The 25,263-nt window shown below is 42.8% G+C and overlaps 3 protein-coding genes across 3 annotated transcripts; 1 reads left to right on the forward strand and 2 right to left on the reverse strand.

Moving 5' to 3' along the window:
- Positions 1-1,194: 1,194 nt before the first annotated feature.
- Positions 1,195-7,007, forward strand: atp5fa1 (ATP synthase F1 subunit alpha). Its single transcript, XM_063011388.1, has 11 exons — positions 1,195-1,301; positions 2,028-2,103; positions 2,187-2,356; positions 2,453-2,626; positions 3,413-3,579; positions 3,673-3,973; positions 5,799-6,023; positions 6,116-6,223; positions 6,334-6,478; positions 6,564-6,714; positions 6,799-7,007. The coding sequence occupies exons 1-11, from the start codon at positions 1,242-1,244 to the stop codon at positions 6,875-6,877; spliced, it is 1,656 nt and encodes a 551-aa protein (XP_062867458.1). The 5' UTR covers positions 1,195-1,241; the 3' UTR covers positions 6,878-7,007.
- A 2,922-nt stretch (positions 7,008-9,929) lies between these two features.
- hwa (huluwa) lies at positions 9,930-18,676 on the reverse strand. The gene is made up of 3 exons (XM_063011934.1): positions 18,101-18,676; positions 15,321-15,504; positions 9,930-10,540 (listed from the first exon to the last, which is right to left on the reverse strand). Exons 1-3 carry the CDS (start codon positions 18,674-18,676, stop codon positions 10,374-10,376), a joined length of 927 nt encoding a protein of 308 aa, XP_062868004.1. The 3' UTR covers positions 9,930-10,373.
- Positions 18,677-22,064: 3,388 nt separating this feature from the next.
- zgc:122979 (uncharacterized protein LOC641576 homolog) lies at positions 22,065-25,263 on the reverse strand. The gene is made up of 4 exons (XM_063011247.1): positions 25,105-25,263; positions 24,441-24,687; positions 23,625-24,127; positions 22,065-22,794 (listed from the first exon to the last, which is right to left on the reverse strand). Exons 1-4 carry the CDS (start codon positions 25,195-25,197, stop codon positions 22,561-22,563), a joined length of 1,077 nt encoding a protein of 358 aa, XP_062867317.1. The 5' UTR covers positions 25,198-25,263; the 3' UTR covers positions 22,065-22,560.

Here is a 25,263-nt window from a genome sequence, read left to right on the forward strand (position 1 = left end):
CTATTACTATTACTGCTGGCTGATTGATGGCATCTGCACAGAGTTGAGGAATAATGCTGATCAGGGTGTGGCTCTCCGTACACAAAGCTGATTCGCATATGAACTCGCCTCGTGCAGGTAAAAAGATGCAGTCGGCTACTGTACACGTGTCAGTTCGCTTTCCTCAATAGTGGTGGGGGTAAGCACCAGTAGAGAGGAAGTTTAACGCAGTTGGGTAAAAATTGGACGCGCTAAAAGATCAGGGAAAAAGGGAAAAAAGCATAAGAAAGCATAAGCTGCCATTCAGAAAACTCTGTGTGCACTTTGTATTTAATAAGATGAATATTTGTCCATTTTATTTGGGTAAAGTATTTATGTACGGGGCAATGATGCACCTTCATATGATAATATATATTAGCTTTTGTATCTTTCACTGATGACAGTCTGGAAGGTTCTTTTCGTTTGGCATGGAGAACACAGTCAGTTTTTTCCTCAAAATTAGGCTGAAATGTGGACTAATCTGACCACAGTTTGTTTCCACTGCCATTCAGAAAACTCTGTATGTACTTTGTATTTAATAAGATTAATATTTGTCCATTTTATTTGGATACAGTATTTGTGTACTCCTGTTTGGATATTTTTTTAACCAAATGGTGTCAGTTGTATGGGTGGCGCTGTCTGCCAATGTCAAAAGTAAAGGACTTTTGGCTAAATTTAGGCTGTGCTTAATGGGGGAATGTATTTATTAACCATTTAAATAGGTTACATACATTAAATGTATTAAACTGATAAATTCGTAAATACTAATACTAGTACAAGTACTAATACTAATAATATGAGGTGGATAACTTGCAGTCCTCAGACTTTATAAACCTCTTCACAGGGCTATTGGATGCTGTGTCATCCTAAATGACACACTATACCCTACACACTGCAGGGTGCTAGAAATTAATAATTTCTTTTCAGGTACTAATATAATACAGTTTTGCATTATGGAATTTAAATAGGTACTTGATAGTTTATTTTACAATTTTGGACGTGTTATATAAAACAAAAAGTCAATATAACAGTTCAAAAGTAGTGCACTTCGTAGTGAACAAGATGTCAATTCGGTTGCGTCCCTTGGACTCGTCACGTTCAACCAGATCCGGGTTACTTTCCCGACCTTTCTATATAAGGACGTAGCGGCCAGCTCCATTTTCTTCACACCGCTCCTCGCGCTACAGCCGCTCGGTGGGGAAGGTCGCACTCATAACTTCAACATGCTGTCAGTTCGTGTGGCAGCGGCTCTTGCCCGCACCCTGCCCAGACGAGGCACCTTTGTAAGACCTTTTTTTTTGTGTGTGTTTTGTTTATGTGTTAGAAGTGAAATATGTTCGGTTGGTTTTGCTTATGTCGGCGCTGTAATGGCGAGTACACGCGCCATCTTGCACTTGGGCGGCCTGCTGCTGCTGCTTAGTACTGCGGTTATAATGTCGTTCCTTATTTCTATTAAAGGTGTATTTTTGTACTTGGTGCAGTTTTAAGTTCTTCTATTCAGTTTAACTGGCATTATAATGTGCAGCTGGTATTTAATATTTGACTGAGTTTGACATATTGACGTGTTGAATGTTAAACGAATGACATTCGGCTAGTGAAGGTCAGGTTCAGCCGGATGAACTGTGTATAGCCGGACATGCTAAATGCTTACAAGTAATATAATTAACGCAGGCTATTTATTTCTATAATTGGTGCATAATAATGTTAAATGCTAAAGGAATAAAATTATAACGTCTTTCAATAGTCCGGAGCAGTTGGATAGCATACGTCGTTAGCATAATGCTAACATTGCTAATAGATGCTGTAAGTAGCTTATTTTGCTGCTTGGATTATTTTCCCCACATTGGCTTTGCATCCTCATTATTTAGGCTTTGCTTTAAATTTTAAATCTGCTATTTGATCACTTGTCCTCAATGATGTCCGTCTATCTGAAGGTCAACAGCAATTCCTAGACTTGCTTTGTGTAAGTCAATTAGAATTTATCAAACATTAGATTTGCTCAATTCCAGGTTTCTAAGAATGTCGCTGCTGCCTGCATGGGGGTGAAGAACCTGCACACAACAAGCCCATGGATGCAGAAGACTGGTAAATAATAATCTGTTCATAACTTATCATGTTAGTCATGATGTCAGTCTTTGTGGATCTTAATTTGTGGCTGTGCTGTCCAGGCACTGCTGAGGTTTCCAGCATTCTGGAGGAGAGGATCCTGGGGGCCGATACCAAAGCAGATCTCGAGGAGACCGGGCGTGTGTTGTCCATCGGTGACGGTATCGCCCGTGTGTACGGGCTGAGGAACGTGCAGGCCGAAGAGATGGTGGAATTTTCCTCCGGCCTGAAGGTCAGCAAACCTAGAATCTTCTTGCATAGTCAAAATAGTTATTTAATCAATTACACGGCTGAATAAATACTATGTGCTTTTACTTTTTGCTCATAGGGTATGTCTCTGAACTTGGAGCCTGATAACGTCGGTGTGGTGGTGTTCGGTAACGATAAGCTGATTAAAGAGGGTGACATCGTGAAAAGAACTGGTGCCATCGTGGACGTGCCAGTCGGCGAGGAGCTGCTCGGCCGTGTCGTCGATGCCCTGGGAAATGCTATCGATGGCAAGGTCTGCTCATGCTTTTAACCTGCGTCTTTTGACCTTGACCCGTTTGTCACGATCGGTTCATCAGGATAATAAAGCAAGGATATTGCTCTGACAACTTCAATCTGTGATTTTTAAACTACAAGAACTACCAGGATGAACCTATAAAGCAGTCTTTTTTTTTTTTTTTCCCTTTTCTCCTAATTCCTACAAGAGACTGTTTCATGCAGCAGTTTTGCACATGGAGAGTCACTCACTGCTTGACTAGCCAGCAAGAGGCTGCACTGACAGCCAGGCTTAATGTTTCAGCCATTGTAGACTAGTGCATTAGACTGCTGCACCGGTGTACTATATCTACAAAGCTAGGTTAAGTGGCTGAATCCAGTCATGGATTAACAATAGTATGACTAGTGCTAGGCTAAGAGTTTGCCTGTTTTCTGTATGCAATACATGGTGGATAGTTCTAGGCATGCTTGCATGGGTGCACTGTCTGTCTACATAAATTGACCAATAGAAAAGTCTTATCAGTAGAGATTTGGCTTAACTATATATGCAAGTGGTAAACCTGCCTGCCTTTTACAGAAAGCCATTAAAGCAGCCAGTACTTAGTCTGCTACAATGGGTAAAGCACATCAAGTAATAGGTTTGTTTTTATTTGTATTGTTGTGCAGTTTATACTTGAAGACTGTAATGGCTTCGCTCAAGTGAGCTAAGCAACCATGGTCAACTAAAGCAGGCTCCCAGTCATGTGGCTTTAAAAAATGTTGCTTTAACTGCTGCATCATAGGTTTGTGCTTTTATTTTCTTCAGGGTCCTCTTGGATCTAAGCAGCGTAGACGAGTCGGCCTAAAGGCCCCTGGCATCATCCCCCGTATCTCTGTGAGGGAGCCCATGCAGACTGGCATCAAGGCCGTGGACAGTCTGGTGCCCATCGGCCGTGGACAGCGAGAGCTGATCATCGGTGACAGGCAGACAGGGTAAGGGCAGACCAAACCTCAGCAAGCACTTGAACAAAGGAGGTTGAATTTAATAAATTAACTCCAGATTTTTGGCGTTTTTTCCCCTCCCAGCAAAACCGCTATCGCCGTTGACACAATCATCAACCAGAAGCGCTTCAATGATAGCACAGATGAGAAAAAGAAGCTGTACTGCATTTACGTAGCTATCGGACAGAAGCGTTCCACCGTGGCCCAGCTGGTCAAAAGGTTGACCGATGCCGATGCCATGAAGTACACCATTGTGGTGTCCGCTACGGCCTCAGATGCCGCCCCACTGCAGTACCTTGCACCCTACTCTGGCTGCTCTATGGGAGAGTACTTCAGGGACAACGGCAAGCATGCCCTTATCATCTATGACGATCTTTCCAAACAGGTAGGAAGAAAAAGCGGTCTTTGTGATCTAAAAATGTGAAGCTAATTGTATGCTTTTGACACATTGCTCGGTATATTGTGGAAGATTCAAGTGAGCCATTTTACTGCTGTACCCTCTATGCCCCCAGTGTATGGTGTACTTGATTGAAAGCTTTTTATTCAGGTCCATGTGGATTACTGATGTGCATAATTTACTACTACTTTGACACCTTTTACCAAAGTTGACAACAGGGAGCAAAACTAACATGCCATGTCATCAGTACTGTAAATATTACTATATTATACAAGAATCTAGTTACATACCTGCATTCATAAAACACTTAGAATAGCACCAAAGAAAAGTCTATAGTTTTTATTCCATACGATTTCAAAATAGATATTAATACTAAATGCAATTAATGTGGCCGTAGATGCTGATATGGCAATAACAAATACTACTACTCCTCCTCATTAGACATGAACACAATCGCAGTATTTTAGCCTTATCCTTGCCAACTTTGGTACTATTAAACTCAACCCTGGTGCCATTGCTCTATGTGTGAACACATTTCAAACTCTTGCGCACTAAACAGGTGGGAGGGCTACGAACATGACCCAAATTGGTGGCATCTAAACATGGTACGTCACAAGATAAGACACTAAACGAACTGCATTTCACCTCTTTGCTGTTGGTAAAAATAAGAGCAAGTATACACAATCCCAGTAAGTGCATCGAGCCTAACGTGGTGTATTTTTCAGACTGGCTTGCATAAGATAGGGCAAAGGTGTGTCATCAAAGAAAAAAAAGGCAATGTGAATGCTAATACCAAGTTCACACTACACAACTTTCCAAGTCGTCAGGTCGCTGTACAGTTCACACTACACGACAATCTCTTGCACTCGGGAGTCTTTCAGTCGGTGTATATTTCACACTGCACGACTGATCGGCGATAGGGGGTTTCACACTACACGATCCATCACCAACTGGAATCGCAGGCGAGCTTCTCTGGTCTCCTTTTTTTCTAAACACACGTGAGAAGTGACGAGGGTTTTAATGACACCACGTCCAAAAATGCACGTCAACAAGTAGCGAGTGATCCAAGTGTTTGTGGTCTGATGTGCAGCGCAAAATCAAAGAGGAAAAATAAATGAATCTGAGTGGATTTGGCAACACAAACAGTATATGGCTTGTTCTGCAGTAAAGTGGATGTTAATTAATAATTTTGTAATGCAGCGTGGGTGTTATGTTTTGTAGAGGACGATCAAATCAAATACTACGTGTGTGCCGGTGTATCCTGATATAAACTATATCCTCTCCTGCATTTCCCCTCACACCGTATCCTGTGTTCTCATTGGCTGTTCGACATGTCCCTCATTCCCAGTTGCCCATCTGAGATCAGATATCTGACGTGCTAGAAAACTCGATCCAGTCGCCGAGCGGTCGGCGAGCCGGTCGGGTCGAGTTGTCGGATAGTTCACACTTGGCGACTGAGAGCCGAGTTTTGATCGCCGAGTGAACACTAAGTTGCTCCAGACCCGGAAAATCAATCGCCGAGCGAAGATCAGGGCAAAAATTGTGTAGTGTGAACTAGGCATAAGCAAACTAGGACTAAAATGTAACAGTGCATCAGTTTCATATTCGGTCTGGAGCAAAGACCCAACTACAAGCGAACATGACGATGTAGAAATGCCATTTGACTCGATGTAATGTTAGAAATCGGGTTGCCATGCATCCAGACGAACCCATCAACACGTTTCCATAAGCTTAATGGTTTGCAAGTGAGGGTTTTAAACTACACTTATAGCCGCTCACAATTTGTGCATTCTTGTTTCTGGTTTTGTCATAGGCTGTGGCCTACCGTCAAATGTCCCTGCTGCTGCGTCGTCCCCCTGGTCGTGAGGCCTACCCCGGCGACGTCTTCTACCTGCACTCGCGTCTGCTGGAGAGAGCTGCCAAAATGAACGACAACTTCGGGGGCGGCTCCCTCACCGCCCTGCCTGTGATCGAGACACAGGCCGGAGATGTGTCTGCTTACATTCCCACCAATGTCATTTCCATCACTGATGGTCAGGTGGGTGTGTAGAAAGTGGTAATCTGACTTGTATTGCTTCCGTCTTGGGTATTTCCATGATTAAACACATTTGTTTTGTCCTAAATGTGCAGATCTTCTTGGAGACAGAATTGTTCTACAAGGGTATCCGCCCTGCCATTAACGTGGGTCTGTCTGTGTCCCGTGTCGGTTCCGCTGCCCAGACCAGAGCTATGAAGCAGGTGAGTTTGCCCTATCCACTAAGGCAATTAGTCCAAACGTTGATTAGCTGGAATTCTCTTATCGAGTGGCACGCTCGCGATACTTTAACTCCAAGTGCGCCTATTTCTAGGTTGCCGGTACGATGAAGCTGGAGCTGGCTCAGTACCGTGAGGTTGCCGCCTTTGCCCAGTTCGGCTCCGATCTGGATGCCGCCACCCAGCAGCTGCTCAACAGAGGTGTCCGACTTACAGAGCTGCTGAAACAGGGACAGTATGGTATGTTGGCAACTCTCGGCTTCAGAATGCTTTTGTAATCCATTCATCTTGATGGCAGTTTCTTGACACTTCTATATCCTTTCAGCTCCCATGGCCATTGAGGAGCAGGTCACAGTCATCTATGCCGGTGTGAGGGGTCACCTGGACAAAATGGAGCCCAGCAAGATTACCAAGTTCGAGAAAGCTTTCCTGCAACACGTTCTGAGCCAGCATCAAGACTTACTCGCAACCATTCGGTAAACGGTTTAATAAACGTCAGCCTGTTCTAGTGACTAATGTTCGTCTTAGTGAAGGTTTCAACTCGACTGTTCTTGTTACAGGGCTGATGGAAAGATCTCCGAGGCAGCAGACGCCAAGCTGAAGGAAGTCGTGCTGAACTTCTTGTCTAGCTTTGAGTAATGTTCCCCCACTTTTGCTAATGTATTGTCAATGTTTGCATATACTGCGCTGGTTAAGTTTATAACGTCAATTCAGGTGGCACTTGATCGTCAATGTACAGAGAACTCCACAATAAAAGTGTTCTACACTATTTTGTATCTGATCAATGTGTTTGAGACGCTTCAGGCTAAATTATTCTACATACAAGTGACATTGTAAAATACGCTGCCAGATTAATACATAACGTTTGACCCTGGGGGGGTGTTACAAAACGATTGGTTAACATAGCCTCGTTTTAATACTAGGGCAGTTGTAACTTAGCGGTTAAGGTACTGAACTAATGATCAAGAGGTCGCTAGTTCAAGCCCCACCACCGCCAGGTTGCCACTGTTGGGCCCTCGAGCAAGCCCTTAACCCTCAATTGCTTAGTGTACACTGATCAGCCATGACATTAAAACCATCTCTGTCCATTTTATCAGCTCCACTTACCATATAGAAGCACTTTGTGTTGGTCCTGACCATTTGAAGAACAGGGTATAAAAATATGTAGAGAAACCGATGGACTACAGAGTAGGTATTAATTAGGTGGTGGGTCATTCTCAGCACTGCAATGACACTGACATGGTGGTGGTGTGTTAGTGTGTGTTGTGCTGGTACGAGTGGATGAGACACAGCGCTGTCCACTCTTAGACACTCGTACCTAGTCGGTCCACCTTGTAGATGTAAAGTCAGAGACAGTCACTCATCTATTGATGCTGTTTGAGTTGGTCATCTTTTAGACCATCAGTGGTCACGGGGTGCTGTTGGCTGGATATTTTTGGTTGGTGGACTATTCTCAGTCCAGCAGCGCTGCTGTGTGTGATCCACTCGTACCAGCACAACACGCACAACCACCATGCCAGTGTCACTGCAGTGCTGAGAATGATCCACCACCCAAATAATACCTACTACTCTATGGGGGTCCTGACCATTGAAGAACAGTGTAAGGGGGCTAAAAAAGTACAGTCAGTAATTGTAGAACTACAAAGTGCTTCTATATGGAAAGTGGAGCTGATAACATGGACAGTAAGTAGAAACAAGGAGGTGGTCATAATGTTATGGCTGATCGTTGTATACTGTCACTTCGGATAAGCGTCTGCCCTAGGATGGACAACATTAGGAATAAGTTTATTAGAGGGACAGTGCAGGTAGGGAGTTTTGGAGACATTATTTAGGTACATTCAGAGGAGGGATGAGAGTTCTATCAGACGAAGAGTGCTGAGGAGGATTTAATGATTACTTCCAAAACGAAGTATTCAAAATGAGCAGAACGTTCATGGTGCAACTGCATTGCAGTTAGGTGTGACTTCTTTTGCATAACTGCTGTGCTATTTAAATAAGGTTCAGACTGACTTAACTGCACAAAGTGTGGCTTGTTAATACAATGCTCAGAACTTTTGGGTTATTTTAAGCAGGGATACCCTTGAGTGGCCAGTCTACTGTTTAAATGCTCAACAAATGGTGTCAAAACAATAGAAATACCTGCCAATTTAATGCAAATTGAATAAGACCTGGATTAGAATGAACAGGCTTTTTAATACAGTGCATGATTGTGAACGGCTATGTAAACACACTGCAGAATAAAGACCGTTTTAAAGAACGCATAAGTCAATATTTCGGTATAATATACGACGTTTACTGCATTAAGCTGCACACAGCACATAAAGAACAAGTTTAAAAGGTTTAGCCTGCAAGCTGGAGGACCGTGTCTCAATCTGCACACAATATTCTATACAGTGTCCTCAAAATTGAACTTGGCAAACAATCTGATATTGATATATGGTATTTGGAACACGACAGCTCTGCTCTGTGCAGCCAGTTTTATGATGTGTGCATGTCATTAGTGCTACATTTCTATTCTGTATAACCACTGCTCTAGCCTGGTCAGGGTTGCGGTGGAAGGGTCTTATTCATTGGGTGAAAGGCAAGAAACACCGTGGAGAGGCAGATGCACACACTTAGGGCAATTTTAGTAGCTCCAATTGGCCTGCATCTCTTTGGACTTGTGGAATGTTGCAGACATGAGTGCCTTACCAACAGGTTCTCCATCTCTGAACTGACTGGGATTCTTTTTTTTTACATTCACGACCAAAACCCCCTGTTCGGATGCTGAACTGCCAACTATAGGAAGATTCAAGGTTGTGCCAAGCTTCCTCCATTTCACAATTGAGGCCACTCCTACCTTATATCCTTGTGAGTGTAGATTTATGGGTAAAATAACAATATTTTTATTCAAAACCAAATTTACAACACGGTAAAGTGCAGAAAAAAGTCAAGGGGTCTGAGTAAATTCAATGTGCAACCAATAATCCATTCGACTTTCAGTAAGGTCTGAGGACCAACTAGTAAGCTATCAGCAAACAAGGTTATTTGGATTCAAGGTCCAGATTTAAGTACCACTAGTCTAGACATTTTGACTTCACGACTACACTTACAGTTGACTTACACTATGTTGCCAAAAGTATTCGCTCGTCTGCCTTCACACGCATATGAACTTGAGTGACTCCCATTCTTAATCCACAGGGTTTAATATGATGTCGGCCCACCCTTTGAAGCTATAACAGCTTCAACTCCTCTGGGAAGGCTTTCCACAAGGTTTAGGAGTGTGTTTATGGGAATTTTTGACCGTTCTTCCAGAAGCGCATTTGTGAGGTCAGACACCGATGTTGGACGAGAAAACCTGGCTCGCAGTCTCCGCTCTGATTCATCCCAAAGGTGTTCTATCGGGTTGAGGTCAGGACTCTGTGCAGGCCAGTCAAGTTCTTCCACACCGAACTCGCTCATCCACGTCTTTATGGACCTTGCTTTGTGCACTGTTGCGCAGTCCTGACCTCAACCCGATAGAACACCTTTGGGATGAATCAGAGCGGAGACTGCGAGCCAGGCCTTCTCGTCCAACATCAGTGTCTGACCTCACAGATGCGCTTCTGGAAGAGCTGAATAACTGCTGCTGTAAGAGGTGTCTACAAACTTTTGAACATAACTTGTGTAAACTCGAGGCCTAAAATTATATACACCATTAACTGAGTTGTGATTTTTCAATTTAAAATATTTTATTACACAGTTATTGGACAAAAATAGAGGTGAGGTATTAACAGTGAGATATACTTTGTGAACAATTCAATGAAAAATACATTAACTGTGTTTTTGGGCCCTAACAGAACTACAGTAGTAAAACTCAGAGAATCACAAAACATGTAAACCAACAACATACAAACACGTACATTATGTGACAGGAACAAGTGCAATTTCTATAATGGTGATAGATTATGTAAACATAAGAAGTGCGTGATTCTCTTAATTCTTACTGTAGGGCAAAAATGTGACTTTTTTTTTTTCCTCAAACATGTAAACTAGTAATTGTGCATGAAAGATCTTAAAAGTAAAATCTAAAATTCTCAATCAAGCTGAAACACTTGCCTCCAAAGTTCCAAACTACAGAAGAGTCCGATCCCTCCAGGCCGGAGAGTGATGCGTCTTAGACCCAGTACTGTTTGGTCGTGATGGGTGGTGGGTGGTGTCTGTGTTTGGGAACGTGGTTCTGTGTGACGTAACTCGGGTCGTAGTAATCCCATTCGAGACCGGACGTCCAGGTCGCCCCTGGAAAACCATCGCTGTCGGCCGACAGGATGCGCAAAGACACACCTGGATAATTATGCAAATATTTTACACCTTCTTCATTACACACCTGACAAAACTTAATACAAGTATGAAATCATAGACTAACAAGGGAAATCCACAAAAGTCGTGTTGTTTTTCTGAGTCTCTTACATTTACTGCTATCTGTGATTTTTTATCTGCAGAACCATGTCAATCACACGTAAATCTCTGTCTACTGATTGGAACATCAATCATGAGATCGGCCTTTTGGTCAAACATCTGCGCCAGATAAATTTCCATAGACACACTATCTTGTAAAAAAGCCTTTCCAAAACAGTGAAGGCTGTTATAACAGCAGAGAGCCCATGATCATGTATCCACATACTTTTGGCCATATACACCGATCAACCATAACTTTAAACCACCTTCTTGTTTCTACACTCACTGTTCATTTTATCAGCTCCACTTACCATATAGAAGCACTTTGTAGTTCTACAATTACTGACTGTAGTCCATCTGTTTCTCTGCATGCTTTGTTACCCCCCTTTCACACTGTTCTTTAATGGTCAGGACTCTCCCAGGACCACTACAGAGTAGGTATTATTTAGGTGGTGGATGATTCTCAGCACTGCAGTGACACTGACATGGTGGTGCTGTGTTAGTGTGTAAGACACCTTACTGTCACTGCTGGACTGAGAATAGTCCACCAACCAAAAATATCCAGCCAACAGCGCCCCATGGGCAGCGTCCTGTGACCACTGATGAAGGTCTAGATGATGACCAACTCAGCGCAGCAATAGATGAGCGATCGTCTCTGACTTTACATCTACAAGGTGGACCAACTAATAGAGTGGACAGTGAGTGGACATGGTATTTAAAAACTCCAGCAGCACTGCTGTGTCTGATCCACTCATACCAGCACAACACACACTAACACACCACCACCATGTCAGTCACTGCAGTGCTGAGAATGATCCACCACCTAAATAATACCTGCTCTGTGGTGGTCCTGGGAGAGTCCTGACCATTGAAGAACAGCATGAAAGGGGGCTAACAAAGCATGCAGAGAAACAGATGGACTACAGTCAGTAATTGTAGAACTACAAAGTGCTCCTATATGGTAAGTGGAGCTGATAAAATGGACAGTGAGTGTAGAAACAAGGAGGTGGTTTTAATGTTATGGCTGATGGGTGTATTGTATGGGTCTGTTTGAAAACCTAGTGAGCTGCCTTGCTGTCTACTGCCTAAGTCATCAACTTATTAAGTTATTCAGACACCACACAGACAGTGATTACCGCGATTATGTCAACAGTTTTCGCTTGCTAAGCTAAGACAGTTAGCCTCAGGCTATTTAAACCAGTGTGCTGAGGCGACACACCCCGCTAGCATGCCAGCAAATATCTCCCTCCGTTTACCAAAAACGATTAAACTATCTATTAAACCGACAAGCTTGAATTTGCAAATAAATGACACTTGTTATATACATTTTGTGATGAAAATTGTGCCGCACTCAGTGCTAGGGTTGCGTTCATCGACATGGAAGGAACGGATGCTCCCTCGTTATTCAAGCTAAATGTTTATGGCAAAATAAGGTACCTCATAAAGCAGCATTTTAAGGCATCTAAGAATTCAAACAGCCTTCTTCTAAGGAGCGGGCGTAGCATGATGTAAAATGCTGTCTATGTAGAGAGCTCACTAGGTTTTCGAACAGACCCTATGTCATAGGTAATCCATACATTTAAGTATAAAGCTCCTATACCATTTAAAGATAAAAAGTCTCATATAATTGGTTATGATGTTTTGGGGATCATACACTTTACATTTTATCCAAAGCACCTGTGCCAGTATATTATCTAAGTAATTGAGGGTTAAGGGCCTTGCTCAAGGGCCCAACAGTGGCAACCTGGCAGTGGCAGGGCTTGAACCAGCAACCTTTTGGTTACTAGTCCAGTACTCTAACCACTAGGCTACAGCTGCCCTAAGCCCCAACATGGACTTTTTTTTTTAATTTTGTAAAGAGACAACACTCTTTTATGTTGCTTTTGATGTTACTATTGACTTAGAGACAGGTACAACACTAAAGTGTCTGTGCCCAAATAATGACCTGTGTAAGGGACCACTGTATCATGTACAACCCCCCTTCCCAGAAAAGTTTGGACGTTTTGTAAAATGCAGTAAAAATAATATAAACAAACTTAAAACTTGATGCCTGCAACACACTCAATAAAGTTGGGACAGAAGCATGTCTTAATGTGCATATTTTGTCAACTAAGGATAAAATTTTTTTGGCCATTCTGCTCATTACAAGACTTCAGTTGCTCAACAGTCTGAGGTCGCTGTTGTCTGATTCCTCTCTCATAATGGGCCGTACGTTTTCAGTAAGAGATCTGGACTACAGGCAGGCCAATCAAGCACATGCACTTTTTGAACAATTTGACCAATTTTCTGACAAAGGCAGCAGTAAAACACACTGGCACACCAGAGCTGACATCTCAAACTCATGAGTTCAAATCTCAGCTCTGCTACTGGAGGGCTATACGGACAATGACTGGCTCATCCACAGGTGGGATTGCCGAAAGGGGTTTTTCATAACTGACCTCTATGACCTCTACCGGCTGACTGATGGCACCTGCACAGAGACGGGGGATAATGAGCATCAGTGCGTGACCCTCCGTACACCTTGCGAACCAGCCTTGTGCAGGTGAAAAGAAGCAGTCAGGTACTTCCACACGTTTCGGGGAGGGGGCGTGTGCTAGTGTTAGGTAGGGCTGGGTATCGCCACTAATTTCCTGGATCGATTCGATTCGATTTCGATTCAACACATTTAGGCATATTTGAGTTACATTAACAGGTTTTGTTTAAATATGTAAAGATGGTCAGAGAACGAATGTGATAATTGTACAAAGAACACTCATTATTAAAAATATTTGTGTATTTTGTTTACGTAAATAATTAATCCAAAACAGAAAACAGTAACATTCATTTTTTATTATTATTTTATATCTCTGACACGCTACAACATTGTAAATGTAATGTAAACATACACCTGGCTGTTGAACAGCTTATGCCAAGTTTACACTACACGACACTCTGATTAACACCTGGTCGCTGTAATGTTCACACTACACGACTGATCGGCGATGGGGGTTTTACACCACACCATCTATCACCAGGGGGAATCACAGGCGAGCTTCTCTGGTCTCCAAAACTACGTTTTGTTAAGTTAACAGCTCAGTGGATTGATCCAGACTTTGAGCTACGACGCGCCAACCATCACATCACCATTCATCAACCATCGTACAGAAACCATCGTGAAAGCTCTTCATGACCTAAAATAACATCATTAACGTTGTGCATCATACATACGATGTAATTTTGCTGATTGTAATATTTACTTTAAAAAGATAATTCAACCCGGTCACATCTGAGTCGATTCTATCAGCACGTTATATAAACTCCTGGTTCACTTTGGTAAATCGTGAGCGGTTCTTGCTTGTGATGTAGATGAGAACAGAAAACGTTACAGAGCCAATCAGAGGCAAAAGTTTATTCATTACCAAATTCGTTAGTTCAGGATCATCTGCTAAACTTTTAGAAAACTTTTAGCTCCTTAGACGGAACGAGTCTGACTCGGTTACAGATCTGTGGTAATAGCAGTTTAATTAAGCTTTTTAATGAAGCTTTTTAATGTAAGAGAGTCACACAAAATGTTCTGTAGTAGTTGGTGTTTATTTAAAACCACGACATTTAATTAATAACAGTAAACACGGAGAGATAACTGAGAAGAGAAACTTATGCTTCGCGAAAAATGACTCGTGAATCAATGAATCACTTATAGCGATACTGTGAACAAAGCGTCTCTTCTAAGGGCACACACACACACAAACACACACGCGCGCGCACTGCTCCGGTTTATCTGCTATCGGCAGATGTCCCTGAAAGGAGATCGGAAATCGGAATCGGTGCCAAAAACCCGATCGTCCCATCTCTAATTCTGATAGAAACTATATTGCGCTCCACCACCTGTTTACAACCTCTCCCCTGTGTTTCCCCTGTGAACACCGAGTTCCTCCCGAATCCAGCACCGACCCGCCGCCGAGCGAAAATCAGTGCAAAAAGTTGTGTAGCGGTCATAACTTGAGCTTCTGCCATGCTAAACCGAGTCAGTGCAGGTCAGATCTCGTTGCATGAAAAAACACTGGCTGGTCACGCGAAATTAAAGGGGGTAACAGATTTCCGTGTGCACCGTAAAAAGGGGCGTATTTAAAAGATCGATCTCGCGTTTATATGAATCGATATCGGATCGTTCAAATAAAGATCGATTCGAATCAAAAAATCGATTTTATAAACCCACCCCTGGTGTTAGGCTCTCCTCGGTCAGGAGTGAAAAGTCAGCAGCAGTACAGAGGAACGAAATGCAATCGAGTTATTGGAAACGACTAGACTGTGAGGAAAATTTGTGGAAAATGCATAAAAAAGCACACACACATACTTGGGGCATCCCCAACACGAATTTCGTTTGTCTGTATTAAAGGTGTAACGTGCAGCACTGTAGGTTTGAATTAGACTGTAGTGGCGCTTCTATCATGATCAATGCCAAAATGATCTTACTAGCAAGCGATTTGTATAATGTATTTGCCAAACACACTTGTTATTTTTAAACATTGAAAAACAACAGAATTTTGATGGAATTCCACTTAAATAACAACTAATACACATTTCTCAGGTATTGCAAGACAGGCAATGTTTTTTATAAAAGAGCATAGCTATCAAGACAGTCTACAACAGTAAAAAGTTAGCATTTAAAAATCAGCTTTAAACTCACCTGCACTGGCACCAAAGTCGCTGTCTAGGCCAGGTCCGGCAGCAGAGGAACTTGAGGAGGCTATGAAGCATGAGATCTCCTGTGGGATGCTGCTAACAAGCTCGCCTTCCACGTGGACCTTATCAAGGGAGACCAACTCTAGCTCTACAGTGCTACTCCTGCGCATCACTGGTATGGAACCTTTCTACTTAAACACACAAATAATGAAAGGTTAAGGGTGTAGATTATGGACCAACAAACACTAACACTTTTTTTCTATTTTTGTTCATTTGTCCAATTCAAATGTTTCAGAGCCTTTAACTAACTTCAATATAAGATAAAGACAATACTATTAAACACAAAATGCAACTTTTAAATAACTATTCAATTTAATAAATATAAGAGTCACTTTAAACCATCACCTATGTCAAAAAGTAATTGTTTTTCTAAACCTAATAACTCAACTGCGCTTTAGGTCACAAACTGACAGGTGAACATTATCCTTCAGGATTTTCTTACAGAGCAGAATTCATGGTTCCATTTATTTATTTATTTATTAGGATTTTAGCATCATGTTTTACACACTTTGGTTACATTCATGACAGAAACAGTAGTTACTTGTTACATAAGGTTCATCAGTTCACAAGTTTAATGTCAAACACAGTCATGGACAATTTAGTATCTCTAATTCACCTCCCTTGCACGTCTTTGGACTGTGGGTAGAAACCGGAACCTCCAGAGAAAACCCACGCAGACACAAGGAGAACATGCAAACTCCACACAGAAAGGACCCGGACCGCCCCAGCAGGATTTGAACCCAGGCGACAGTGCTACCCACTAAGCCACCATGCCGCCCTTCATGGTTCCATTAGTTATGACGAGCGGTCGATGCACTGCTGCCCCAGACTATCACACTATCACCACCATGTCTGGCTGTTGGTATGATGTTATGGTGGAATGCGGTATTAGTTTACACCAAATTTAACAGGACCCAGTCTTTCAAAAAGTTCCACCCTTGACTTATCAGTCCACACACTATTACTCTGAAATTCTTGATGGTCAACTAGATGTGTTTTTGGCAAATGCAAGACAACTTGTGTGTGTGTGTTTTTTTGGTTTTTAACTTGCAAATCTCCCATAAATGCCATTTTCCCCAAAGTCTTTCTTATTGTTTTATTGTGTAAATTGACCTTAATTAAAACAAGTGCTGCTGTTGTTTAGGTACAGCGGTACCTTGAAACTCAACATCAGTTGGTTCTGGGAGTGGCGTCAAGTTTAAAAGGCGTCGAGTTTTAAGGTATTTTGTTCCATAAGGATTATTGGGAAACCTGTTATTGTGTTCTATGGTCCCATGGACTTGCACATATTTTAGGCTTATGTAAAATAATGGGGTTGTTTCTGACACTTATACACTGAAAATAATACAGGTATATAAAAAAAGTATATACAAAAATATTAATATAAAAAATATTTAAAAAATAAAATATAATATAAAAAACACTGAAATACAATTAAAAAAACTGTTAAAAAACAATATTTTATTTATTTATTTATTTGATTTTTAACGCCACTTTCTACACTTAATTGTGTTATTTATGGCATGATAGGTGTTATGTTTAAATCATTTTTTTTGTTAAAAACAATAAAAAAATACAATAAAACCTGCTCTTTACCTTTATTTCTTTATTGTTTTCTTATGCTTCTTAATTAGTAGAGAAAACAAATAAGCAGTAACAATTAAGAGAGGTTTAGTGTTTATGTCATTCTTTTAATACATTAAGTTACATTATTTGTTTTTAATAAGCATTGACTCTCAGAAAAGCTGATTCTTACAATTTCTCTGAACCCCGAGCTGTAACACAAGTTTAAAAGTGAAACAGGAGAAAAATCCAGCTGAACACAGATACATGTGAAGCTTAAAGAGTAAATTTGCCAATTATTCCACTGAAATGCAGATTCGTCTCATGTTCACATGACGTTTTGCCACACCACTTAAGCTGAGCGCTGAGCACATCGAGTTTCAGGGAAACGTTGAGTTTAAGGGTACAAATTTCTTGACAAAGGGTGTGGAGTTTCAAAGATTTTAAGTTTAGGGGACCTTGAGTTACAAGGTACCACTGTATTCATCTGCGTTTTTGTGACCTAAATTAAAGCCCATTGCTCATGAGTAGTTAAACATGCGTTACCAGCCCCAATCACAGTTCAAAACTGCCTGAACTGTTGTCAGTAACATGTTTCCATGTCTATGTAATTTCTTCAAACGAATTTTTGTTTAGGGATTCATATTCTATGTACTGGTGTTCATAATGTGCCACTGATGCCAGCTGCATTTTATAGCACTAACCAGTAAAATACTGACAATGCCACCACTATTCCAAGCCAATTTATTTTGAGGGAATTTGCTTAGCCTCTGTCTACCTGGGCCCTTGGCTAAGTGGGTAGCACTGTCGCCTCACAGCAAAAAGGTCCTGGGTTCGAACTCCAGGTGGGGCGGTCCGGGTCCTTTCTGTGTGGAGTTTGCATGTTCTCCCCGTGTCTGCGTGGGTTTCCTCCTCCACAGTCCAAAGACATGCAAGTGAGGTGAATTGAAGATAATAAATTGTCCATGACTGTGTTTGATATAAACTTGTGAACTGATGAACCTTGTGTAATAAATAACTACCGTTCCTGTCATGAATGTAACCAAAGTGTAAAAACATGACGTTAAAATCCTAATAAACAAGCAAACAAACTACCTGGGCCCTTAAAATAATCCCTACCTTGCATATATTTGGTGCTGTTCTATTGTTGGGTCCTCTTACCCTGTTCGAAGACAAGATCTGTGCGGGTGAGTTGGGTGGTGCGACGTTGGCCCTCTCATTTTCCGAGTCGCTGGACTGCAGTAGCACCGGGGCACTTCTCCTCCAGCCGCGGGCACCCAGCAAAGTGCTAGGGACGCGCAGCGACCCCGACCCGGCGTACGTAGCACCGTCCGGCCGCGCCAGAGCCGCCGACCTGCAGCGCTGCCCGCACGCTGCCCTCCGTTCCGCCGACGAAGTGAGAGAGGACGTGATAGGCGGCGCGAGCATCGGTTCCGACGCCGACACATAGTTGGTTTTGCGGGCAGCACCGAACGACGGCTCGTCGGTAAAGCGGGTGATTCTCTGGCGCGTGCACAGCGACGAGTGTAGAAGCGAACTTCCCGAATCACAGCGCGCTCGCTTTCTCTTGCTCCGGCTCCGGGCGCACAGCAGCAGCTTGTATCCCAACAGCAAACAGTTGAGCAGCAGCAGCAGAAGCACGCAGGGAACGAGCACGAGCAGCAGCAGCGTCAGGCTGGACACCTGCAGGCTCTCGCGCAGCTCCGGTGGAGGCACAGCTGTTAGCAGCTGAGACATTTCATCACAAAATAAATATAAAAACAACACAAAATGTGAATAAAATACACGACGTGTTATAAAACTAAACACTTTAACGACGCTGTCGACAGTTTAAACCAAGTTTAATATTATTTTACATCGAATAATGTCGAGAAAAGCCACTGGAGCGATTCTGCTGTGCTGTTTGAGGATTATGAGTAAAGTAATAGCTAACGAGCTACATGCTAATCTGTCTTTAACCGGCGCGTCTCACAAAGACAAGTTTTCTCTCAAAAAGTCTCTCAAACCTATAAAACTTACCCAATTTGCGTCCCACAAGACATGTTTTACCAAGTATTTCACTTTAAATCATCAAAAATAAATAAATTTAATCCTCAACAGCTAAAACTGTCTTCTCTGTCAGCAGCACCTGAACCTCCTGAGGTAAAGCTCGCGCGCCTGGTTTAAAATCAACGTTTGCTTTGGTTTGGTCGTCGTTTTGGTCAAACCGTTGTTCCTTTGATTTAATTTAATTTAATTTAAATTTACACTCATTCATTTATAATTTGTACTTTATATTAAAACCAAGTTTGTCCATGTTTTAAAAAAAGTATTTTTATTGTTTAAAAGACCTGAATATGCTCAGTCTGTTCCCTACATCACATAAAGGTCACATCACATGTCATTGAACTTAAAATTAATTACATAAATTTGAGCTTTTTTTGTTGTATTGTCCTAGATATGATTAATATAGAAAAACATTAAATGATAAACGTTGTCTGAGTTTGGTAATGAGGTTGGGGTAATGTTTCCTTATGCACTGATCAGCCATAGCAAACCACCTCCTTGTTTCTACACTCATTGTCCATTTTATCAGCTCCACTTACCACATAGAAGCACTTTTACTGACTTTAGTCCATCTATTTCTCTACATACATTTTAACCTGCTTTTACCCTGTTCTTCAATAGTCAGGACCACCACAGAGTAGGTATTATTTAGGTGGTGGATCATTCTCAGCACTGCAGTGACAATACCGTGTCCACTCACTGTCCACTCTATTAGACACTCCTACCTAGTTGGTCCACCTTGTAGATGTAAAGTCAGAGACGATCGCTCATCTATTGCTGCTGTTTGACTTGGTCATCTTCTAGACCTTCATCAGTGGTCACAGGACGCTGCATACGGGGCGCTGCTGGCTGGATATTTTTGGTTGGTGGACTATTCTCAGTCCAGCAGTGACACTGAGGTGTTTAAAAACTGTCTGATTCACTCATACCAGCACAACACACACTAACACAACACCACCATGTCAGTGTCACTGCAGTGCTGAGAATGATCCACCACCCAAATAATACCTGCTCTGTGGTGGTCCTGTGGGGGTCCTGACCATTAAAGAACCGAGTAAAAGGAGGTTAAAAATCAGGGGTCAGAAATCAGGTGCAGCCAGAAGCCAACACGCAGTGCCAGCAAATCTGACAAACATGAGAGCACCAGACTACCCAGACCCCAGACCTCCAGGACTGGAGCCACACACCCCCAGTTTGGATAACTTGGTGTTATTCCAACTGGTTCAGGGGCATCAAGTGGTTTTAAATGTCAACTGAGCCATTATGCTTCTCCTGGCTAGCATTTTAGGCTTGCAACAATCCAATATAGGCTTTTTTTCTTCCCTTTTCTCCCTCTTTAGCGCGTCCAATTGCCCAATTGCATCGTGCTTCCTCTCTGCCTATGCCGATCCCTGCTCTGACCGAGGAGATCGAAGCTAACCCACGCCCCCTCCAACACGTGGGCAGCAAGCCGCATGCATCTTATCACCCACACATTGACGAGTGTTGTGCCACCTAGCGTTGTGTGCGGAGAGACACACCCTTTCCTCATCTCTGTGTAGGCGCCTCAAATCAGCCAGCAGAGTCTGACAGAGAGAGACCCATATCCGGCTTAGTCCCCCCCCCCACCTGAACAACCGGCCAATCGTTCATCTGGCAAGGCAGAGCTGAGATTCGATACGATGTATTTGAGATCCCAGTCTGGTTGCAGCGTGTGTTTTTACCGCTGCGCCACCTGAGCAGAATATAGGCCATTTTTTTACTAAAAATGTACAATGAAATATAAAATACTTGATTTTAAAGAAGAATAATAAACTATTAACACAAACACATTAAAATATACAGTATATGTAAGTGAACTGTAATGTTAAAATATAGAACTTGTTAAAAAACAGTAGATGCATATTTAATATAGAACATTTAACTGCAAGGTGACAATTATGTCACAAGATGGCGCTAAAACATAAGATAAACAAAAACGCAGACAGGCTGGTAGAGTGGGTACCACTGGTGACCTAGATTCAATCCTCGAGTTTCCTCTGGGTACCCGAAGGAAGGGTCTAAGAATAGATTGGCTAGTCTGAATCCCCTTGGCTGTAGGTGTATGTGTTAGTTTGTGTATAGCCCAGTCAAGGATGTATTCATGCTCTGCACCCAGTGGTTCAGACCAGAATTTAATCTGTTCTGATTGAAAACAAATTGTACAAGTTTGAATATTTACCCAGGACCTGTGGGTCACTGTCTATGAGGATGTTCTCCCTGTATGAGTGATGTTACCCTGATTTTCCTCCAACTCCCCAATACATGCTTACAGGTGGATTGGAGAATCATACACCTACGTAGCTGTACTGGTCTTCTGAACCATTTCTTAGGATTAAATATGACAAAAGTTGACTGAATCGGGAGGAATTTCAGTGCGTAAAGGCCAAGGGGGCACACTTAAGCTGAACGCCGGTGATCTTCGATCCCTCAGACGGCACTGCATCAAGAACGTGGGCGAGGGATTACTTTGGCAAACCGTTGTCAAGCACTACAATACAGAGTTACATGCACAAATGCCACTTAAAACTTTACTGTGCCAAAAAGAAGCCTTATGTTAACCATGTCCGGAAGCGGCGTCGACTTCTCTGGGCTCGGAGGCATCTAGGATGGACCATCACACGGTGGAAACGTGTACAGTATTGTGGTCAGATGAATCAGCATTCCACGTCTATTTTGGAAAAAATGGACCCATGTGCTACGGACCAACGACAAAAAGGACCATCCAGACTGTTATCAGGAACAAGTCCAGAAGCCAGGGTCTGTCATGGTATGGGGCTGTGTCAGTGCCCTTGGCAAAGGTCATTTACACTTCTGTGATGGCAGCATTAATGCAGAAAAGTACATTGAGATCTTAGAGCAACATGTGCTGCCTTCAAGACGTCATCTTTTCCAGGGATGTCCATGCATTTTATCACACATTACAAAGGCATGGCTGTGGAAGAAGAGGGTACGGGTACTGGACTGGCCTGCCTGCAGTCCTGACCTGTCCCCAATATTAATTAATATTGATGATCATTGTTAAAAGAGGCTGAGATTCAAAACAGATACCCACACAAAATAGTTTTAATATTTTTATTTAACAAAGTCTAAAAAACATGCTTTCATACAGCTGTAGCCTTCATGCCAGGTTATACAGTATAATGAAACCTTTATATTTATCCTTTATAAATAATTCATTGAAACATGACACAGGTTCTCTCATAGAGACTAATTAATTGACGATTCTGTACACAAGTACAAATTTGTCATGGTTAAGAGCGAGTAGAGACTGTCATTACAGGAATAACAATTTCCTACCGGAGCCCATTGAGCCCTCATGAAGAGCCGGTCACTTCCTGCCACACAGAAAGTGTGTTGATAGCTCGAGTGTAGCACCACTGTGTATATCAGTGTGTGTATTCTTAGTCTTATGAATATTTTATGATGTGTGTGTGTTGATAGTTTGAAAGTCCTACTGATGACAATATTTTTTGTGCATATGAGTACCGTCCAGCACATCGAATGCCTCACAGAGACAAAAAAGTTGCACATCGTTCGTCACGGAACTCAACATCTTAACATTGTCCCAGACTGTGTTTGATGATCTCTTTGCTGGACGGCGGGATGCGCTCGGGAAACACGACCTGGAACTCAACCAACAGGTCACCGCGCTGGTTGGGGTTTTTCGCACGGGGAAGACCTTCTCCGATCAGTCTTCTAACCGAACCAGGCTTGATCACATCGTTGCAGGGGACAGGCTTCGTCTGCCCATCGAGAGTCGGGACGTTAACCGTGCAGCCACACAGAGCCTGGAGGAAATAGAAACGGAAACACGCTATTAAGTCAGAGTATACAACAAACATATCAACTTATCAACAGTAGTGAGAAAACTCTCTCTATCATTCTAAATCTAGATGCTTTGAGAGACGATTGTATAAGACGCTGAGATTCACGCGTGGGCTGAAGCCTCTGAATCGAAACGGTTCTATGCTTGAGGATGCTTTTATGTTTTTACACCACTGGGAAACAGCCCAGTTTGTGTTGCATAACGTTGAATCAATGTTATAGTGTTTCACATGAGAGAATGTGGGCCAAAGTGAATGAACCTTTTGCGTTATGCAAGAGGCAGATGAGAGACGGGCGTTACTATGTGGTCCTGTTCTCTTGTTCTTGTCTGAGTGGGAGAAAGCAAAAGAGGGAGGAAGTGTGTGGGTGAGAGATGAGGGAGAGGAGAAGGGAGAGTGTGGTGATATAAGGATGTATAATGGGAATGTGGTGGAAAAAGAGCAATGGAGTTAGGAGAAGATGTGTTGGATGAAGAGGAAGAAGGTTGGACGTATAGTTGAGATGAAAGACAAAGCCTTCAAAATTCATTATCAGGGAACAGATGTGAGAGAGGCTGGAGAGAAAATGCCAAGTGACTGTGAATGACTATGTGTGAAGATGCTCAAGAGCTGTAAAGCGGGGGAGATGATGATGAGGAGGAGGAGTGTGTGTTTGCAAGTCTGCAGGAGTGAGGCAGAGTTACTAAATATAGCATCAGCGCTCTGCAGTGGCTTATCAAGTGGCAACGACTGTGTGGGTGTAGAAGAGGACAGGCTGTACTACTCAGAGGAGACACACACACACACAAACTCACCTCTCGCAGAGTGATGGTCGCCGTATAGACCAGGTTTGACCCTTCCCGTCTGAACTGGGCGTGCTTCTTCTCTTTGACCACGAACGTCAAGTCGCTGGGGGCATGCCCTGACACCAGGTTTCCCTCACCGGGAAAGGTGATCTTCGTCCCTTCCTTCCATCCTTTCTTCACCTCCACGTCTATCACTTTCTCCTCTGGCTGAAGTGTGTTTTTGTCAGTGGGCCATAGCCGGGTAACCTTCACACGCTTGGTCACACCTGTCAGGATGTCCTCCAGGGACACTAAGAGGTCATGGACCTCGGCAACGCCCCCCGACTGGGTCCCCGCCTTGCCGGCATGGTGACGACCCAGGTGAGGCTGTGGGTTCTTCAGGAACGGGTTGAACAGGTCGTCGTCTGAGTCGAACTCAAAGTTGAAAAACATTCGCCAGGCATGGGCGTCAGACTTGGGGCCACTGGTGGCAGGGTCTGATTTGGCGGATGTCATTCCTCCTTTAGACGTACCTATGGAAGAGGGATATTTTTGTAAGGTTTGTTTCATTGTGTGTATTGGATGTATGTTCATGTTTAGAAATACGTGGGTGTGTTTGGGTGGATGTACATCTAGGGTGCACAGGGAGTCCAAGTACTTTGACTACTAAAAAAATAGACGTACAATTTGGGTGCTCCAGACCTTCCCTTCTGAAAGCCACTTATTTAAACAAGGTGTTTTGAAAGTCTCACTAGGTACATCACCCGATATTTAGATTCACGCCCTGTGACAGTATGTGAATGGATAAGTCTGACTTGTCAAACTTCTTCTTAGGAAGATTCTCACCTTGCTGGTCATACAGGCTGCGTTTCTGAGGGTCATTGAGGACCTCGTAGGCTTGGGCGATCTGCTTGAACTTTTCCTCCGCATCCGCATCCGGGTTTTTGTCTGGATGGTAGCGCAGTGCCAGACGCTTGTACGCCCGTCTGATCTCCTCCTCGTTCGAGTCGCTCGACACCCCCAGCACCGCATAGTGGTCTACACAGACTGGTGAGGATGGAGGACTGGGAGTCTCTGGGTCCTCGTGCACCTCCTGTTTGTGGAACAGCAAGAGACAGAACAAGGTTGTTAAAAGTGAGTATGACATGACAGTTGATGAACTTATGTGTTTGAATCAAGGCATGGGGGTGGGGGGTACACCTGCCAATCTAAAACATTCTTGCCATATAAGGGGGACACTGATAGATCCTATCATAGCTAGTGAGTGGAATATGTTGATTTAGAATTTTAATTTTATTGTGATTACATCTTGGGGTATATTTTGAATACTTGTCTTCCAGGTTGGACAGTATTAATTAATTTAAACAAAATGCATATTAGCACTCTATATACATTTCTATACACAGTTCTGTCCATCACTTGGTAAAATAAGTAATAATATGTAATAATTCCTGGTTTCTTGAATGAAAAGTGCTATAAATACATTTATATCCATCTTGACACTACATACCTCTGAGGTCCACGTCTCCTCTCCATGGATCACGCGCACCTTGCACTTGACATTCTTGTGCTTCACGCCGAACTGCGTCCAGATGAGAACCATGATGCTCTGAAGTGGTGCTGATGCTGCTGCTCTCTGCCTGTCGAAGCTCGATCTCGATCTCGTTCA

The sequence above is a fragment of the Trichomycterus rosablanca genome, chromosome 16 (assembly GCF_030014385.1).
Source record: "Trichomycterus rosablanca isolate fTriRos1 chromosome 16, fTriRos1.hap1, whole genome shotgun sequence".
NCBI lineage: Eukaryota > Metazoa > Chordata > Actinopteri > Siluriformes > Trichomycteridae > Trichomycterus > Trichomycterus rosablanca.